This window comes from Camponotus floridanus, unplaced genomic scaffold, assembly GCF_003227725.1.
Source record: "Camponotus floridanus strain SB8 unplaced genomic scaffold, Cflo_v7.5 scaffold618, whole genome shotgun sequence".
Classification (NCBI taxonomy): Eukaryota; Metazoa; Arthropoda; class Insecta; order Hymenoptera; family Formicidae; genus Camponotus; species Camponotus floridanus.
In genome coordinates, this window is record NW_020229790.1 from 11,396 (window position 1) to 32,125 (window position 20,730).

The following is a 20,730-nucleotide window of genomic DNA, read 5'->3' on the forward strand; positions in this document are numbered from 1 at the left end:
TAAAAGAAATATATTTCTCTTTCGTTATCGGAAGTAACTCGACGCTCCCTTCGAATGCTGTGGCTATTTCCTCGATAATAAAGTGTGAATCATAACCGGATAAATTGTGGAAAACTATCGGAATACAAAAAGATTCTTTGTAATTTAAATTGCAATTTGAATGCGCGGGATCTCTGTACCGCCCGGTCAGATGACAATGATCGCGAACGCGTGTATCGTCTTGCGCGAACGGCTTTTCGCATATATGGCATTGAGTGGCGTTGTGAAATTTTTCACTCTTCGGACGTTAAATTAACCATGGGGACATTGGTCGTTAAAATATTCTTAACGCGAATCGCTAAATTTTTAAGATCTTCGACGAACCACGCTATACAATCGACGCTATGACGCGAATGATACACCGATAAAGATTCATCGTACGAACAATGCATATAATACGCTATACTAAATACCCGATGATGCTGGTACAATTTTTGTTGTTGTTCGTCCTCCGTTTTGGTCAGAACGCATTCCAGATCGGCGTACACGACGAATGGAAGCCGCTCTTTCCTGTTGTAATTGTTGAACTCGAGTCACTTGTCCTTGTCGCTCGGCAACCGGATAGCGCAGTCGTTCATCTCCCCGCAGTCGACCGTATGCGACTGCAACTTGTCATCTGAACTAAAATAATGCAGGCATCTGTAAAAGAAAAATTTTTTAATTAAAATTAGTTATATAATTTATATAACAATTAGTTATATAATTTATATAACAATTTGTTATATAAATTATAATTATTTTATATTAATATATACATACCGATCGCAGATATATCTTTGACCGTTGTGTTTGCTCAGTTGCTCACGAGCCTGGATAAATTTTTTATCCACGCGAAATGTCCGACGCTGTTGCCGTCTTCCACGTATAGCAGATTCACATGCTTATCTCGCTTCTGCTCCGAAAGACGTATCGGGACGATATTGTTCTTGTCTTCGATGCCGTACACGTTGATCGAGATATTGTTCGCGAGTTCAAATTTTTTAATTTGATTTAAAGTTACTGGAAACTCAATGTCCCGGAGATTCAGCACTGTCGCGTAAGGTGGATACGATGATTCTCGTTCCACCTTTCTTTCTGCGGGATATAGAGCGGCGACTACTGCCCACGCGAAACACGCATTGTCTTTAGACTGTACGTTAACCACCGCTCTTTTCATCATAATCTCCCGCGACAATTTAATGTGGCATCCCGCGCGCATTGGATTATATTTATTTACATTAACAGTCAAATTCTGTATTCGCGACAATGCCCAGCCGCTATCGCGTTCCTGAAACTCTTCTAGAGACGCTAAAGTGGGCTCGATAACGCGGCGCTCGAACCACTCGCGTAAATCCGATGTGCGAAAGAGTTCACAGTTTCTCGTATTTATACTTTTATTCGCGCGCTTATCACCCGACACAAATTCACCGTTGAATATAGTATTTACTTTTACACTGTTGTGTCTTTTTAGAACGTCTTGCACTTGCTCGAGCACGATGTCTTCGGCATCCTCGAGAAATTGACGAGGTTCGATATAGTTTGCGTTAATCACGGCACCGGTCAGAATACGGCTGTCGAACGCCATATCGATCTTTCGCCAAACGAGTCTTTCCGCGTTATTGTCACCGCTGTAATCATCACCACTGGGAATAAACCGTCTTTGCAATCGAGTCTTCGCACTTTCTAGTCGCGCAATTTTAGTCACCAGAGATTGTCTATTTCCGATCGAGAGCCGCGGACACTTGACACGACTGCGTTCTTCGAGCTCTTTGATCAATTCCTCGCAACGCTGCAACCACGCGAAATACTCGCCCAAGCTGGCAATTTGGCGAGATCCTTCCACCAGATCGCGTTCGGTCTGCTCGATGTTTTCCATTTTCCTATCTTTTTCACACTCACACTTTTAAAACACTGTCACAGTTTTCTACGGATGACTTTTGCACGCGATAAACAATACCGTTCGCTATCTTGAACGTGAAATAGGCGCAAAAATCTTTCTAACGGAACACCGCTATACTTTTTTTTTACTGCCGACGCGTCGATGGGTGTTCAAATCACATACTATGATGATTTGATGCGCTTCAATCCTTCTTATATGAAGGAGAAAACAAAGCAGCCAAACATCGGCGCTGATACGTTAAAAATTCTTCCGATAAAAAAAAATCGTAAAAGACGATTCTAGGAGGTGCCGTTTGTTTATATTGTTTATAAATTTACATGCTGTGTAATTCAATGAGAGAGATAAGGATACGTCGAACGAAAAAATCTAGAATTACTTATATCGGGGTGAGGGGTGTACCGCGAAAGCGCTGATATACGAGCGGTGGAAGCAAGGGTACAAAGCAGCCAAACATTGGCGTTGATACGTTAAAAATTCTTCCGATAAAAAATCGTAAAAGACGATTCTGAGGTACTATTTGTTTATATTATTTATCAACCGGGCATGCGATACAATATTTCATATACTTTCGATAAATATATGGGACCGCGCGTACTTTTTACGAGGCGTTTACGACGATATGGCGATAATGTCACATCTCTATTATACGATCATAATCTCAATTCAAAAATGCTGATGTTTATATTATTTATAAACCGAACATGTCCGTACACGCAATACTGTTTATCAGCCGGGCATGTAATATAATATTGCCGTAAAACATCTAACGCGCCGTCGCCGAAATCCCCTCCGTCCCGCGTGACGTCATTCCCCCGCACCACCGTAATCCCCCGCGCGCCTCACCCCCCCTGAGAGGACCTGGGTTAGAACTCTCCCTATACTCCTACTTCTCGCTAAGCGGCTCGCGCGAGGCGATCGAGGCGTCAATCCGCTGGACGCGACTTGCCGCGAGCACGACGTTGCCTATTCGCGGAGCGACAATCTCGCAGATCGGCACGTCGCGGATCGGACGCTCGGAGCGAGAGCGTTCGAGCGTATCCGGGCCGGGGATTCGACCCTCGGCGAGAGAGTGGCGGCGTCGGCCGTATGGGCAGCTATGAAGGCGAAGACGAAACTAGGAATGGATATGACTGGAGCGCGAAGAGGCGCGAGAAAGAGCGGCGGGGGCGGCAAGAGAAGAACGACCTTGACTAGGAGAAGGACGACGACTACGAGAGGACGGGTTCTTCCCGCGGCGAAACGCGGCGGCTTCCTACCGCTGTTGCCGGCGCTCGGAGCTTCAGGATGCTGATCGCTGATCGGCGGAGCGCTGGCGTGGCGAAGATGGTGAACGACGGTAAGGCCGCGCGTCGGCAATTGGAGGAGCTGCAGCGACACAATCGAGCGATGGAGGGCCGCGGTTTGTATTTCGCGCCTTACAAGCGCGGCGAAAGCATCGCGAGACGAGGCGGACGAACGGTTAGGAGGAAGAAGAAAAAAAAAAAGTCGCGTCTTCGCGCGCGTTAGACGACGTCGTAGCTCCGATCGGCGTTACGACGAACGAACAGTTGAACAGCGCGGCCAGGCGCGCTCGCGTGCGTCACTTCAGAGGTGTGTTCATGCGCGACGCGTTGCCGGCGCGAGTTCGTCGCGACGAGAGTGGTATCGTGAACCTGGACGACGCCTCGGGGCCGGGCACGCATTGGGTGGCGTACGCTAAAAGGGGAAAAGACGCTATTTACTTCGACGCTTTCGGCAATCTTCGGCCGCCTCGAGAACTCGCGCGTTATCTCGGACGCGACACGCGCGTCGCGTACAATCGCAACTCCCAGCAGACGTACGATCAGAGCGTCTGCGGACAATTGTGCCTGCGCTTCCTTCGACGAGTCGATTGGGGAGGAGGAAGGAGGAAGCCCTTCGGTCTCTAACGGCGATAGCGCGCGTCGTCATGTCGCTGATTCTCACGCTGACCGGAAGAAGCAACGTTCTCACGGCGAGTTACTTTCCGCCTCACGATCTGAGCGACGAACGATTACGAGCTCGGCCTAACCAATTTCGAGACCTACAACACGATTCCGAACGTGAATTCCTCGAACAATAAATTTAATAAAATAATTTTACTTCGACGACAACGACGAGACGATCGCGATCCCGATCGGATCCTACGAGCTGCGCGATATAAGCGCGTACCTGAGAGCCGCGATTTTCGAAGACGCGACGACCGCGAGCGCGAGTACCGGAGGGAGAGACGGCGGCGATGGCGCTAGCGACGGCGACGACGAGGAATATTCTGTACGACGTCGAGGACGCGGAGGACGAGAGCGGCGATCGCGTTCTCGCGCTACGCGGTAACGACAATACCATGAGAAGCGAAATCAAATGCGCGTACCGAATTTAATTTCACCAAACCGAACAATATCGGATCGTTGTTAGGTTTCTCCCAGTCTCGCGTATTGCGGCCGAACAAATGGTACGCGTCCGACGAGCCGTGAGCATTATCGCGGTTAACACGATTCGCGTGGAGTGCAACCTGACGACGGGCGCGTACGTGGACGGGAGATCCGCTCACGCGATACACGAATTCGCGCCGAACGTCCCGCCGGGATACAAAGTGTCGGAGATCCCGAGGCAGATCATTTATCTGCCGGTCATCGCGCGACTCGTGACCGACGTATCGCTGCGCGTCGTCGATCAGGACAGTCGATTGATCGATTTCGCGGCGAGGAAATCTCGATTCGACTGCACGTGCGGCGCAGACGATAGAGAGCGCGCGGCGAGACGGGAGGAGGGAACGGGGCGATGCTCGTCGTGCGCGAATCTAGCGTCGCGACGTCGCATCGCGGCGGCGACCGCGATCGCGTCGCGGGAACTCGAGTCGCGCGCTCGAGAGAGAGGGAGCGTCGGGAGATTGTCCGCGGCCAACGTCGCTTTTCTGCGATCCATGGGTTTCGTCGTACGAGAGCCGCACGATAGTTCGAACGACGACGACGACATGAGGGACATTCTGAGCATCGGCGGGGAAACCCGTCTTCCGACGATCGCATCGTGAAGATCGAGAGTCACACGTACAATCCGTACGCCAACACCACTTTCGGATACAGCGACGAGATACCAATACCCATACAACAGCAGACCTATACACGCTGCCGTGTGAGATTTTCTCTACGTCGAAGGTAGACTGCACGCGAAGAATAATCCGCCGCCCGCGTCGAGCAGCGAATCGGGTAAGCCTGCCTCGGTCTCTAAGGAGCCGTCCGTGCCCTCGACGCCGGGTGGCTCGTGAACAATTGCATCGCCTTATGTTCGAGGAGATACGTTACGAGCTCGATGGCGTAGAGATCGATCGTAATCGCAACGTCGGAATAACCAGCACGATCAAGAACTACGTTCTCGCTGACGGCCGAACGAGGCAGATCTTGAAGAACGCCGGATGGGATCTCGCGACTGGACGNTCACATCATCGATTTCATTCGGTCTTTCTCTCTAACACAATGAGGATGTGCATGTTGGCAATCCGCGTTTCGAATCGACTGAAACATCCAACAGCGCGTCTCGCCAAACACGTGATGTTTAACAATGAAATCCATTAGTGATTTTAATTTTCTTTTGAACACTCTTTGCGGTAATGTCGTGGCGATCAATGGGCGATTGACCAAAAAACAATTCTTGTCGAATTTCTGTCCATTGTGGATTGCATGTAAACGTTATAAACAAATCTGGTGTGCCATAATGACGGACATACGACATAGCATCCTGAGCGTATTCATGCATATGTCGCGGACTTCCGACGTATGTTGTTAGAATAGTTGTTCTGCCTACATTCTGTGCATTTCCGTCAGCATTGGATGGCATCCCGAAGATGAATGTATTCCTCAGAACGGAGTTTTGCCTGATTCAACCTGATAAATGTCAATCGTTCAGTTTCAACTTTCACGTACATATCCACAGCATATTGGTGAAAGAGACGTCGACATTTTAAGATGTGATTGTCCTCATTTTCCCGAACCATCAGTCTATACGAATAATAATTCATTGAACTAATTTTTTTATTAGTTTCAGAACCTATAAACAAAATTCCGTGTTATAATAACACAAATTAACGTTGTGATAAAGGTTGAACTGAACGTTGTTTATTTACCTATAACTGGATCTATCTTTTTCATTGAAAAGTCATATCCATCTTCACCTTGCCAAAATAAGATAGGATATTGTAACGCATCATATGATCGATGTGTTTCTGACATACGCTGTAGTTGATCGTTACGCCGGTGTAAAACAATATCTCGGTTTTCTAAATTTTTCACCCACGACAACAATAGCGACTTCATCAATTGTTGGCGCATTATAGCGTCTTGCGTGTTGTCCTGCAGGCGTCTTATCGGCTTTGATGACAATTTTGTGGTTATCAGATGGCATGCGGTCTAATGCAGTCGTGAATAATGTAACCAATTCGTTGTGTTGATGGAAAAACATTTGCAGTTGTTCCACAATTGGTCTTTTCACCAATTTATTGTGTGCACAACGTTGATCGACTTGTCTTGCTGAATCGCCCATAAAATAAATTTGCATAAATTTATATTCACTATCCTGCGTTGGCAATAAGGATCCTGTTAAATGATATATTTGTCCCTGAATCTGCAAAGGTAAACAGACAATAAATAGATGTAATGTAGGATATTGTCTATCGAATTGTTTGTACCAGCATGTTGCTATCTAGATATTTTGTCAGCACTGCCATTCCCCCATCAACTTTTCAAACATACTTACTTCTGGCTGCTTTTGGCTATTTACCGAACTCCAAACCTACTTTACGCTATTTCAATTGATACACCATTTCAACGTATTTTGCATCAGGCACGTGGTGGTAAAAAGTTTATTGTTTTCAATATACTTACCTTGAAAGTTGGCATAAAATTTTCTTGAATAACTTTTTGTTGCGCCAAATGACGTCATTTGAAAGCAATTATTGTATTGCTGTATATGAGTCAAAAAATGTATAGAAACTCTCCCATTTCCGGAAACCAATGAATGCAGAGGCTCTGGTGGCGGTACCAAATGGCGTCAATTTCACTTTACCGCTCGCGCAACACAATCCAGAGGCTTCATATTTAAACTTAAATGCTTTACAATATTGACACACAACGTTCATTGATCCTATAGCAACGATTTGCTGTGAACTGTAATCGATTTCCACGTTATAATTAAATGCAGCTCGATAAGGGTTAAAAGCAACATTTTCTATGCTGTTGATTTCGATTCCATCGATTCCGTTCAACTTCATTCCGCGTTTCGCGTTGCTCGTCAGTTTGACGTGCTCTTGTATGTCGCTGACTTGCAGCATTGCGAGTTCTGCGACTTATGTTTGTACGTCTAATTGCTGGCATTTTTAAAAACAAAAATATTGCTGGCAAAATACTGAAAATAAAATAATATTCTATTGTATTCTTCTTTATATCAAGTCAATCAAAACAGTATATTTAAACCTATTTCTATAATAGGCGTGATTGCTCTTCACTTACCGTGATGATTTAACACTTCTCAAAAACTCACTGTATATTTGAAATGTAATTGCACGAAATGATAAATTAATTATTTATCCACCGACCCATCTGTGTTAAACGATCAGCTATCAAGCTGAGCGGACGTGTAACGTTCCGCGGTTTTATTGCTAACAACGTTATGCTCTCTGTGTTGTGCTGTTATTGTTCTGTTATTAAAGTTTTCTGTTATTTTAAACCGTGTTGTTATTCTCGAGTGCGCGGGAACTCCGAGGTTTGCGAGCGCCGGTCGGTTTAGTCACGCGCGCGTTCGATCTTTCTCGAAGTCGCGCGCGGAACATTAGAAAATTTACGAAAATTAAAGAAAACCTAACGAAAATATAAATTTAACATAACGGTCAGTTGATAGACATAACTGTCAGTTGTTTTAAATAACTGTCAGCGATTGACAGAATACGCGCTGCAAATATTGTTTAGCACAGATGGGTCGGTTGTTAAATACTTAATTTATCCTTTCATTTCAAATATGAAACAACTCACAGTTATGTTAAGTTATGGTAAATTAATATTTTGTTAAGTTATGGTAAATTAATATTTTCGTTAAGTTTTCCTTAATTTTCTAAAGTTTCTAATGTTCCGCTAAACTTACAAAATTTTTTCTTTAATAAGAACCTTCTCCAGACAATAATTAACACAACAAAAAAAGAATTAGCGAAATTGTTCCCTCCGTTCACGTGTGATACGATGACCAAGGGAAATAGAGATTCATTTTTATATATATAGATATATATATATATATACCTATATATATATATATGTATATATATATTCGTTGCGACGCGTTACAATACGCGCGATGTATCTTTTCGTCTGTAATATCGCGCGAAAATATACGTATGTTCGTCACAATATGTCGGCTTTGTCTATCCACGAATTATGCGACCTGTCCATCCCCAGCCACTTCACGAGAACCGCGTCGCCCTTCCGGCGCAGCACTCTCTCCACGAGATACACGTCAGGATCGGAGACTCGCTGCAACTCGTGCTCGTAGAATCCGCCGGCTATCGACTCGCCGCGCGAATCCTTCAGCAGATACGTCGCGGGATTCGTCCTTCGCACCTCGGCTACGCGGAAGATCTCCGCGGTCCAATTCGGCGTGTATCCCTTCTCGAACAGCGTCTTGTACTTGCTCACGCGCACGGGATCGTTCGGTCGAAATTTTCCCGGAGCGGCGATCTTCGGGTGGCTGTACACCGTCGACAGGAGTCTCGACGCTCGAGCGGGCGTCACGTCGATCGGACGCATCCCGATGGTTCAATGCTTGCAAGCGTTGTACTCGGATATTAGACGCGGCAGCGCGTCGAGCCACTTGTACGTTCCGTTCAGCGTGAAGTACTTCCACATCGAGTTCTTGAGCGTGCGATTGAAACGCTCGACGATGGACACTTTCAGCACAGAATACGTCGAGTAGTGATTGATGCCGTGTCTATCCACGAATCTTCGCACTTCGGCGTTGTAGAACTCCTTTCCTTTGTCGGTCTGCAGATTTCTCGGGCGACGTCCGAAGGCGCGCGTCACGCTCGACAGGGCTCGAGCGACCTCGTCACCGCTCTTTCTCTTGAGCGGTACCGCCCATGCGTACTTGCTCAGAGCGTCGATGACGGTGAGTATGTAATTGTGGCCTCTGTTCCGTCCGGCGTAAGGACGCATCTCGACGACGTCCGCTTGCCACAGATCGTCGTATCCGCGCACCGCGACGCGGCGACGGGGGAAGTTCTTTCTCGCCGGCGCGTGCAGCTCGTTCACGAGTCTCCGTTTCGCGGCGCTCATCTCGCCGTCTCTATTTTTTTTCTATCCTCTCTTCGACTGTTGCTTATCGAGAGTTTTAGCGCCCAGTTGTATGATTACCTTATTCGGATCGATCGTCTTAGGAATTGCAGCCGCCGCCGCCGCCGCCTTCGCCGCAGCCTTCGTCGCCGTCGTCGTCATCGCGGCCGTTCTCCTCGCGAGTTCATTCGCGTCTTTCCTCAGACGCGCCACTTCGACGTCCAGTTCTCGCAATTTCGCGTTGGAAGTCAGCGCCTTCGCCGTCAACTCTTGCAGCGTTCTGTCGTGACCGCTCAACGCGGCTCGATTTCTCTCGTTCGCCGCTACGTTGTTCACGTGCGACAGAGATCTCTCCAAGGCGCGCACTCGCTTCTCCGTTTTCTCGCCGATCTCCTCGAGCCGCACGACGGAGGTCCCCAGTTCGCGCGACAGTTTGCTCGACGTGTCCCCGTTCGCCCGATTCGTCTCGACGGAGCTCTCCAGATCGCCCAGTCGCTTGTCGACGACCGCGCGCGAGGCTGATCTCTCCGCCTCGACGGTCTCGATCCTCGTCGCGGCGAGCTCCTGCAGATTCTCCAGCGTTTGCAACCGATTCTCGAGAGCGCTCCCCCTCGCGCGAATCAGCGTAACGTCGGCTTCCAGAGCGCTCGATCTTTCGGTCGCGGCGCTCTTGAGAGCGTCGATCTTCTTGCTCAGAGCGACGATTTTCTTCGTCGTCGAGGCCGCGTTGTTATCCGCTCGCGTTCTCGCGCTCGCGATAGGCTGGTGATTATTCGCCACGTTCGCTCTCACCGCGTGTATAACGCTTTCGACGTAACTCTTGTTCGTCGCGTCGTCGTTGTTGGTCGGCCAGGCCACTCCTCGTATCTAGAGACGCCGCGCGTCGTAATGCGACGCGGATGGAGAGACGTCGGAGACGGTCAGGTACAGCGCGTTATCGCGCACGTAATTTCGCAGAGATTCCACGCTCGCGCGCAATCTAGCGCTCATCGCGTCGCGACCGCGTCTTCTCCGCGTCGACACTCCGAACTTGCTCGCGAACATCGCGTCGTCGAATGAAGCGCGCGTCGCCGCGATCGTCTCACAGTATCTCGCGGAGCTCCTCGATTATCGACAGGATCTCGTTGTCGTGAGCGTTGTTGCCGGCTTGACGAGAAGCGTCCAGCAATCGGAGACGATCCACCAATTCGTTCGGATCGTCCCAATGAACGTAGTCCACGGTGTCGCGGGTCGCGCGCATAGCCCGCGGCACGCGACCCCCGCCGATCCTCTTCCTCGGACTGTCCGCAGGATCGGAGCTATGACGTGCTTGTACTTATATCCCTTGTTTCACAGTACGGGCATGCGAATATTGTGCTTGCGATCGTGCCTGTGAGCGTTAGTTTGCAGAAGTATGCTCCTGTACGCGGCTTTGTCTCTCTCGGTGTACTTGAAATCGTTGGGAATTCTCTTGAAGATCAATTCGTACAGACCGGGAGTACCGGCGTATCTGACTGCGTCCACGAATATCGCGTCGTCGACGCCTACGTCGAATCGCTTGTCCCCGAGCATAGTGCCCGCGTCGGCGAAGTAGACTCCGTAAACGTGATCGAAATCGCTCGGCGCGCCGCCGCCGAGAAGAGCGCCCACGTATTTTCGCGCCAACGGGCCCAATTGATCGCGCAAGATGTCTCGCCCTCGAGGAGTCCGCAGAGACCGTCTCACGGACGTTTCGAGCGTCGCCGGCGATCCGAGGAAGACGTCGTCGCTCGTCTCGAACGTCTCCTCGACGGACGGCTGCGCGAAGAGGTCTCCGCTCGCGAATTCGCACCGCTGTGCGGGAGACGCGTCCGACGCTCCCACGGGCGTGAAAGTCGTCGCGTTCAGACGGCGAGATCGCTTAGCTTTGAATCCTTTCGCGGACGGCGGCGGCGGTAACGCGCTCTCCTCGGCCTCTTCCTCGTCGTCGTCCTCCTCCTCCTCCTCCTCCTCCGATGCCCCCGTTCTCTTGACGCCTCGCGCGAACGTCTCGTCGATCTCGCTCTTCGCCGGTTCCCTCTCTCTCGCGCTCGCGCCTCGCGCGGAATCGTCTCCGACGCGCTCGGCGATGCGTCGCAACGGTTCGACGATCGGTTTGAAACGCGTCTCCAGAGCGCTATCGCTCTCCATCCTTCCGGTCTTCAGCGCTCTGTGCTTCCTGCGAATCGACGCGCGCGTTCTCGCTATCTCTATCGCGGTTTTCTCGCGTCTGTCGACGTCCGTCATCGCGCGCGTCGTTCCTCGACGTTTCGCCTTCTCTTATCTCTCTCCCCTCTACGATCGCCGCCGTCTCGAGAAGACTGACTCATCCTCGACGACGACGACGACGCACGCGACGCTCTACGGCACGGTGTAATCGTTGAATCCTCGCCTGTATCTGCCGTTGCGCAGCGCGCTATCTTTGTCGATCACTAGAAAACCGTATCGATATTCCCAACACGCGCGACACAGCGCGTGAAAATCCTCGTACGGCATATCGGTGTTCACGTGATCGCTGTGCACGTGTTTCAGATTAGTGCCATCCTGCTTAAAGAGTATCAATAGATTCGCGTTGTCGCGTATCAGATGTTTGGGTATCTTAGCGTACGATTGGCACAGATAGAGGCAATCGACCTTCGCGTGACGCCCCATGGCGAAGTATTCTCTCACGACGTCCTGTTTGTCGCAGGCCACGTCGAACACGAATATCGAGTTCGGCGATGCCTCGCTAGGCGGGATGACGTCGACGTTGTTCGAATACGTGAAGTAACCGATATCCCTCATAGGTTTCAACAATTTCTCCAGATATCGATATTTAGGCTGATGCAACGATTTCGAGTAAACGTACACGTTCACGAATCGCACGCCGTGCGGGCTCTCCAGAAGGCTTATCAGCACGTTCGTTTTAACGCAATTAGAGGGACCGCAGATTACGCAGCGGATCGCGGTCGGTAACAGATTACCGTGTCTTCGCGGTTCCTCGTTCATCGAGCGCATCTTACCGTCCACGTTGGACACTCTTATCGCAATCAGTTGACGCACGAAACGCATCGTTTTCTCTCTATCTCTCTCCTCTCGCGATTCTTCCTCGTTGTCGCGAGCGAATCTGCGTCACAGTGCGCAGACTCGCGCACGCGAGCAACGAGCGCGGATTTGCCCTCGCGAACGCATATATATAGAGGGAGAAAAAAAAACGATCGTGCAGTTAAGCGTGTCCGATCGACGGTGACGCGATAGAGTTACGCGCGCGCGCGCGCGACGCTTCGTCATGTTTATTCTATTGGTGAACAATTCTGATATTCTCGGACTCAGCGTCGATCAATTGCAGTACGTTCCGAAGAAGCTTCTGCTGGACAAGTACGGCGATTTTGTCGATCGATTGTGGGAGAGATTGCCTATACATCTGCAGGACGATTCGGACGTGCAGCGTTATCGCCTCTGTCACAAGCATCACAATCAGCCGTAGCAACGAACGCACATCGACGGTCCGCCGCCGTGCATCAAATACTGCGACATGTGCCGGGAGAACGAAATGGCGTGACTATGAGCGCGTCGACGATCGAGGCGTATGAGATATGTCGAGGACGCTGCGACGGCAGTCGTCGGCGGTAGCGGTTTGCTCAATAGAACTATAAACGCTCTTCCGTTCGAACTACATATACCGGGATATCAGTTCTGCGGTCCCGGTACTCGTCTCGGTAAGCGGCTCGCGCGAGGCGATCGAGGCGTCAATCCGCTGGACGCGGCTTGCCGCGAGCACGACGTTGCCTATTCGCGGAGCGACGATCTCGCCGATCGGCACGTCGCGGATCGGACGCTCGGAGTGAAAGCGTTCGAGCGTATCCGGGCCGGGGATTCGACCCTCGGCGAGAGAGTGGCGGCGTCGGCCGTATGAGCGGCTATGAAGGCGAAGACGAAACTAGGAATGGGTATGGTTGGAGCGCGAAGAGGCGCGAGAAAGAGCGGCGGCGGCAGCAAGAGAAGAACGACCTCGACGAGGAGGAGGAGGACGGCGACGACGACGACGACGAGAGGACGGGTTCTTCCCGCGGCGAAACGCGGCGGCTTCCTGCCGCTGTTGCCGGGCGCTCGGAGCTTTAGGATCACTGATCGGCGGAGCGGCCTGCGTGGCGAAGATGGTAAACGACGGTAAGGCCGCGCGTCGACAATTGGAGGAGCTGCAGCGACACAATCGAGCGATGGAGGGCCGCGGTTTGTATCTCGCGCCTTACAAGCGCGGCGGAAGCATCGCGAGACGAGGCGGACGAACGGTTAGGAGGAAGAAGAAAAAAAAAAGTCGCGTCTTCGCGCGCGTTAGACGACGTCGTAGCTCCGATCGGCGTCACGACGAACGAACAGTTGAACAGCGCGGCCAGGCGCGCTCGCGTGCGTCACTTCAGAGGTGTGTTCATGCGCGACGCGTTGCCGGCACGAGTTCGACGCGACGAGAGTGGTATCGTGAACCTGGACGACGCCTCGGGGCCGGGCACGCATTGGGTGGCGTACGCTAAAAGGGGAAAAGACGCTATCTACTTCGACGCTTTCGGCAATCTTCGGCCGCCTCGAGAACTCGCGCGTTATCTCGGACGCTACACGCGCGTCGCGTACAATCGCGACTCCCAGCAGACGTACGATCAGAGCGTCTGCGGACAATTGTGCCTGCGCTTCCTTCGACGAGTCGATTGGGGAGGAAGAAGGAGGAAGCCCTTCAGTCTCTAACGGCGATAGCGGCGCGTCGTCATGTCGCTGATTCTCACGCTGACCGGAAGAAGCAACGTTCTCCACGCCGAGTTACTTTCCACCTCTCGATCTGAGCGACGATGAATACGAGCTCGGCCTGACCAATTTCGAGACCTACAACACGATTCCGAATGTAAATTCCTCGAACAATAAATTTTACTTCGACGACAACGACGAGACGATCGCGATCCCGATCGGATCCTACGAGCTGCGCGATATAAGCGCGTACCTGAGAGCCCGCGATTCTTCGAAGACGGCGACGACCGCCAAACGCGAGTACCGGAGGGAGAGACGGCGGCGACGGCGACGACGACGAGGAATATCTGTACGACGTCGAGGACGCGGAGGACGAGAGCGGCGATCGCGTTCTCGCGCTACGCCGGTAACGACAATACCATGAGAAGCGAAATCAAATGCGCGTATCGAATTAATTTCACCAAACCGAACAATATCGGATCGTTGTTAGGTTTCTCCCAGTCTCGAGTATTGCGGCCGAACAAATGGTACGCGTCCGACGAGCCCGTGAGCATTATCGCGGTTAACACGATTCGCGTGGAGTGCAACCTGACGACGGACGCGTACGTGAACGGGAGATCCGCCCACGCGATACACGAATTCGCGCCGAACGTCCCGCCGGGATACAAAGTGTCGGAGATCCCGAGGCAGATCATTTATCTGCCGGTCATCGCGCGACTCGTGACCGACGTATCGCTGCACGTCGTCGATCAGGACGGTCGATTGATCGATTTCCGCAGCGAGATCTCGATTCGACTGCACGTGCGGCGCAGACGATAGAGAGCGCGCGGCGAGACGGGGGAGGGAACGGGGCGATGCTCGTTGTGCGCGAATCTAGCGTCGCGACGGTCGCATCGCGGCGGCGACCGCGATCGCGTCGCGGGAACTCGAGTCGCGCGCTCGAGAGAGAGGAGCGTCGGGGAGATTGTCCGCAGCCAACGTCGCTTTTCTGCGATCCATGGGTTTCGTCGTACCGAGAGCCGCGCGATAGTTCGACGACGACATGAGGGACATTCTGAGCATCGGCGGGGAACCCGTCTTCGACAATCGCATCGTGAAGATCGAGAGTCACACGTACAATCTGTACGCCAATACCACTTTCGGATACAGCGACGAGATACGAATACCTATACAACAGCAGGACCTATACACGCTGCCGTGCGAGAATTTTCTCTACGTCAAAGGTAGACTGCACGCGAAGAATAATCCGCCGCCCGCGTCGAGCGGCGAATCGGGTAAGCCTGCCTCGGCCTCTAAGGAGCCGTCCGTGCCCTCGACGCCGGCGTGGCTCGTGAACAATTGCGTCGCCTTTATGTTCGAGGAGATACGTTACGAGCTCGATGGCGTGGAAATCGATCGTAATCGCAACGTCGGAATAACCAGCACGATCAAGAACTACGTCTCGCTGACGGCCGAACGAGGCAAGATCTTGAAGAACGCCGGATGGGATCTCGCGACTGGACCGAGCGGCGTCGCGTCGACGGGCGACTTCAACTTCTGCGTTCCTCTCGATACGCTGCTAGGTTTCTCCGAGGATTACAGGCGCGTCGTTATCAACGCGCGTCACGAGCTGATTCTGATAAGAGCGCGAAACGACAACAATTGTCTGATATCGCGCGAGGAATTCGAGCTCGCGAAGATACAGTGGCGCGTGCCGCACGTGGTGCTGAATGACGTCAACAAATTATCGCTGTTGCGCACGTTGGACAGCGCAGATATCTGAGCGCGCCCTTTCGCTCGTGGGATCTCTACGAGTTTCCGCTCCTGCAGAGCACGACCAAACACTCGTGGGCCGTAAAAGCGGCCACGCAGCTCGAGAAACCGCGTTACGTCATCTTCGCGTTGCAGACCGGAAGGAAGAACGTCCTGTCGCAGGACGCTTCCAGATTCGACGCGTGCAATCTGACCAACGTAAAGTTGTATCTCAATTCCGACTTCTATCCGTACGACGATATGAATTTGGACTTCGATAAGAACAAGATCGCCGTACTGTACGACGCCTACGCGAGATTTCGACGAACGTATTACGGATCCGCGAGCGACGAGACGCTCCTGACTATGAACAAATTTCTATACTGCGGCCCACTCGCGGTGATAGATTGTTCCCGCCAAAACGAAGCGATTAAGAGCGCCACTGTGGACGTTCGTCTAGAATTCGACTGCAAGGACAACGTTCCTTCTAACACCACGGCGTACTGTCTAATCATTCACGATCGCGTGGTGGAGTACAATCCGCTGACGAACGTCGTGCGTAAGATTCTGTAAGACGACGCATGTCGAACGGGGGGGAGAGAGGAAACTCGAAATCGCGAAGATATCGGGGAGAGACGCGAATAAACGTCAGTATCTCGCGACGATGACCGCGACGACGGTCGCGGCGATATGCGATCTTCGTCGATCTGCAGGGTTTTGTCGTCAACGAGCGATTCGTGACGAAGGAGATGGCGATACTCGCGAGGCAGAGATCTGACGCATCACGTCTTTCGCGCGCCGATGTCGTGGAATCTGCTGACGAAGAGCGAGAAGTCGCAGGCCTGTTGGCTGACTCTTAATCACCACGAATTTCACTGGACCGACGGACACGTGGAGTATAGGCACGCGAAGCAGATCGTTCGCGACGCGATATATCGCGCGTCGAGGGATCTCGAACGCCGCGGTGACGATTTACGTCAAGGGTCTCGAGAAGAAGAAGTGGCTGGCCGACATCGCGGGAGAGGTCGCGGAACAGCTCGACCTGACGATGGAGACCATCGACGCCGATTACGAGGATATCGGACCCCTTCGAACGCTAGCCGCGACTCGCGTCTATCGCTGCGGCTATCACTCGAAGAATTGCGCCTTGGAAAACGTGTGCAAACTGCACAACTGGTGGTTGGAGAGACGCGATCAATTGCGCGACATGTGAACAGAGACGCGTCGCGCGTTTTCCGCGTCGTAGATTAGTCCTGCGTGTACTCTTATCGACTTATTAGCGGTTAATTTATCGCGCCTCATACATTTCCCACATCGTAGATTAGTTTTACGCGTACTCTCGTCGATGTATCGACGATTAATTTTTATCGCGTGCATTGATTTATCGCCTACTTAGAAAGAAGTATTATTAATATCTTCAAAAATAATATTAATAATAAGAAAAAGATAATAATATTGTAACGGTGCACCTTTCCCGACGCCGCGGATCGGCTCGTCGGAGTCAGGGTTCGGGAGAAGGGGAGACTCAGGCTCGCAAAACCACACGGGTACGAATTAATAAAAAATCTTTATTGTAAAATCACCCTACTTACACTTTGATTCTTTACACGAAAATAACGTTCTAGGTACTAGCTAGGACAATGGATACGCCTAAATCTAGTAGTACACACGAAGTTATGTCGCGGTCGCGCAATTACAATTATGAATATGCCTAAATCTAGGTGCTTACCAGTCTTAGTCGCTAGTCGGGACGGGGAGCAGACTTAAGTCTAGTATTATTACGAACACACGTCTTAGGCGCTAGTCGGGACAAGGAACAGACCTAAATCTAGTATGATACACGGAGTCGCGTAACCACAATTGCTAACACGTCTAATCTAGGTATCTACGCGGGACCGTGTCTCGATCGCAAAATCGGCGCGGTCGTGGATACAAAACCCTAAAAAGGAGGTCACGTGTAGCCGTGCACGGACCTGGAGCCGGGTCTGCCGACCGAAATCGGCCGAGGACGGGGGCGCCCGTCCTCAGGGTGGCGTACACGGGTGCCCCATAGTACGCCGGGATACTGGACGTTGGTAGCAACCGACCGGGCCCGGTAGCAACCGGGCTCTGGACCAGGGAAGTTAATCAGGGTCCCCAAGTATACCTCGCGACGCGGAAGTCCGAAGGGGTGGTCACATGCCGCGAGGCACGGACACGGATCCTAGCCGGGCCTGCCGACCGAAATCGGCCGAGGACGGGAGCACCCGTCCTCAGGGTGGCGTACACGGGTGCCCCGTAGTACGCCGGGATACTGGACGTCGGTAGCAACCGACCGGGCCCGGTAGCAACCGGGCTCTGGACCAGGGAAGATAATCAGGGTCCCAAGTATACCTCGCGACGCGGAAGTCCGAAGGGGTGGTCACGTGCCGCGAGGCACGGACACGGATCCTAGCCGGGCCTGCCGACCGAAATCGGCCGAGGACGGGAGCACCCGTCCTCAGGGTGGCGTACACGGGTGCCCCGTAGTACGCCGGGATACTGGACGTCGGTAGCAACCGACCGGGCCCGGTAGCAACCGGGCTCTGGACCAGGGAAGTTAATCAGGGTTCCCAAGTATATCTCGCGACGCGGACCAGCACGGTTCGGAATCGGCGGATAAGTGGAGCGTTGTCGGCCGCGGGAGAAAGGAGAGTCGGCTGGGTCGGGATTACCTTTATTTATAACTAGGTCATAAGAGACATGAGAACGGCTAGTGTCCTGCGTGTGGGTGGTCGTTGGCTCGGGCAGCGGTGATCCTCCTTTTCGTGGTTGCGGTCGTCGTCCAGGATCGCCAAAGTGGCCGTCCTCCAGAGCCGTGGTCCTCCAAAGCCGGGGATGCGGCTATTCGTCCAGGAGCGATGGGGGAGAGCTGCCCAGGAGCCGTGGAGACGGCTACCCTCCAAGAGTCGCAAGGACGGCTAGTCCCCAAAAGCCGTGAAAACGGCTGTGCACCAGGAGCCGTGAAAACGGCTGTTCACCAGGGGCCGTGAAAACGGCTAGTCCCTAGGAGCCGTGAAAACGGCTGTGCACCAGGAGCCGTGAGAACGGCTAGTCCCCAGGAGCCGTGAAAACGGCTGTGCACCAGGAGCCGTGAGAACGGCTGTGCACCAGGAGCCGTGAGAACGGCTGTTCGCCAGGAGCCGTAAAAACGGCTGTTCGCCAGGAGCCGTGAAAACGGCTGTTCGCCAGGAGCCGGGAAAACGGCTAGTCGGGGCTCAGAATGGAGACCCAGACAATCCGGACGTCGGTTGCAACCGACCGAGTACGGGAGCGCCCGTACCCGAGACCGGGTCGTCGTGGGTCGACGGGAGACTCCTGGTTGTCGGTTGCGATCGACCGGGCACGGTAGCGACCGTGCTCTAAGCCAAGAGTAAGGAGCTCGGTAAGCTGCGAATACCAGGGTGCGTCCTGTAGCTTCGAGCGTCCCGAAAGTCGGGACAGGAATAGGTACTGGTCTGCCGGAGCGGCCGCCTTATATACCCGGCTGGCCACCCCCACGCGATCTCCTTACGCGGTCATGCGCGTAATAGTGGGGCACGCGGTGATTATCAATCCGCGGTTCCGCGGTTCGGACGCGGTGCTCAATCGGCGGCGCTTGGCGCCAAATTGGCGCCGCGCGGATGTTGGCGCAGTAACGGCCTCGCTGTTACAATATTAATACTAAAAATAATATTAATACTACAAATAATATTAATACTAAGAAAAAATAATATTAATACTAAAAATAATATTAATACTAAAAAATAATATTAATACTAAGAAAAATAATATTAACACTATGAAAAATAATATTAATTAGCGAATAAACGTTAACTCGTATCGCGCATACGCGGTTAAACACATTTTCCGCACTTCCTCCGGAGCAATCGAGAATTTATCACGCCTCGTTATATTACCTCATTATATTTCCGCGCGCTCAGTATTCTAAATGTTCCCAGTGCATTCAATATTCATTCTCAGCGTTATTTTCGCGCGAACGATAGATGACGAATTTTTGAAATTGCTAAGAATGTTTCACGGATGTATGTTCGCGGCGCGAATGTGCGCCTGGAAAATAAAATACATCAAGAGACTCATGAAAGCGATCCTCAGCATAGTGTTAGCGTGGAACGTGAGTACCCTTTTATCATCATTATTTATTCTTTCGCTCTCCTTTGAAGAGACACGCGACGATCGTTGATCGCGCGACATTTTTTACAGTTCGAGGAGGAAGTCGAGATCGAAGGGTTCGTAAGCATACACCATAAGCGTTGGATGCAGAGAAAAAGGCAGGCGCGCCGCATATTCATGGATTTACTGTGGTGCGAGCGACCTACAAGAAATGGGAGAAGAGCGCGCCTAACATGTTTACCGACATATTTCGCTTGAGAAGATTGTTCGGTATGGAATCGCTCGTCCAAGATCATATGTGTAAGACCGCACATATCTACGACGACGACGATTCCTTCGGAGAAATGTGGTACCGCGGTTTGAATCCGATCGACGGAATGAGCTCCGCTCACACGAGTGACGGAATGAGCTCCGCTCACACGAGCGACTACGACGACGACGAGGACGAGTTTTAATCGAGGTACGTATCTCTTTTCGTCTAACGCGCTATTCTTTCATTCCATATACCTCAGTATGATCTATTAATACTATATAAATTGATACTTTATATATTTCAGACGTCTCGCCGACTTCAACACCGAGGGACGGCGCCTTCCGCCCGATCACCGCTCGCATCGTCCTACGCATTTTACCTCTTCGCATACAACTATATATTAATCCATGTATCGTCATATTATTCCACCCGCCGCATCGTTTCGCGCGATCGTACGATGCGTCGCTTTATACGTTACCTCGTACCTCACTTCGTATCGTCTTTTTTACATTACTCTATATATTAATCACTCTATATTAATCACTCTATGTATATTTATATATATATACAGGGTAGGGCATTTATCTTGAGACAAGATAATATCTCGATTGGAGTCGATTATTTTGAAAAAAGTTTTAGACAAAAGTTGTAGGGCATTAAAGAGGCTATCGAAAGGTCCA

At 51.6% G+C, this 20,730-nt stretch overlaps 2 protein-coding genes across 2 annotated transcripts; one reads left to right on the forward strand and one right to left on the reverse strand.

Moving 5' to 3' along the window:
• Positions 1-8,298: 8,298 nt before the first annotated feature.
• LOC112639392 lies at positions 8,299-8,700 on the reverse strand. The gene has a single exon (XM_025413178.1). The coding sequence runs from the start codon at positions 8,698-8,700 to the stop codon at positions 8,299-8,301; it is 402 nt and encodes a 133-aa protein (XP_025268963.1).
• A 6,277-nt stretch (positions 8,701-14,977) lies between these two features.
• Positions 14,978-16,879, forward strand: LOC112639393. The gene is made up of 3 exons (XM_025413179.1): positions 14,978-15,637; positions 15,685-16,225; positions 16,569-16,879. Exons 1-3 carry the CDS (start codon positions 14,978-14,980, stop codon positions 16,877-16,879), a joined length of 1,512 nt encoding a protein of 503 aa, XP_025268964.1.
• Positions 16,880-20,730: the final 3,851 nt, after the last annotated feature.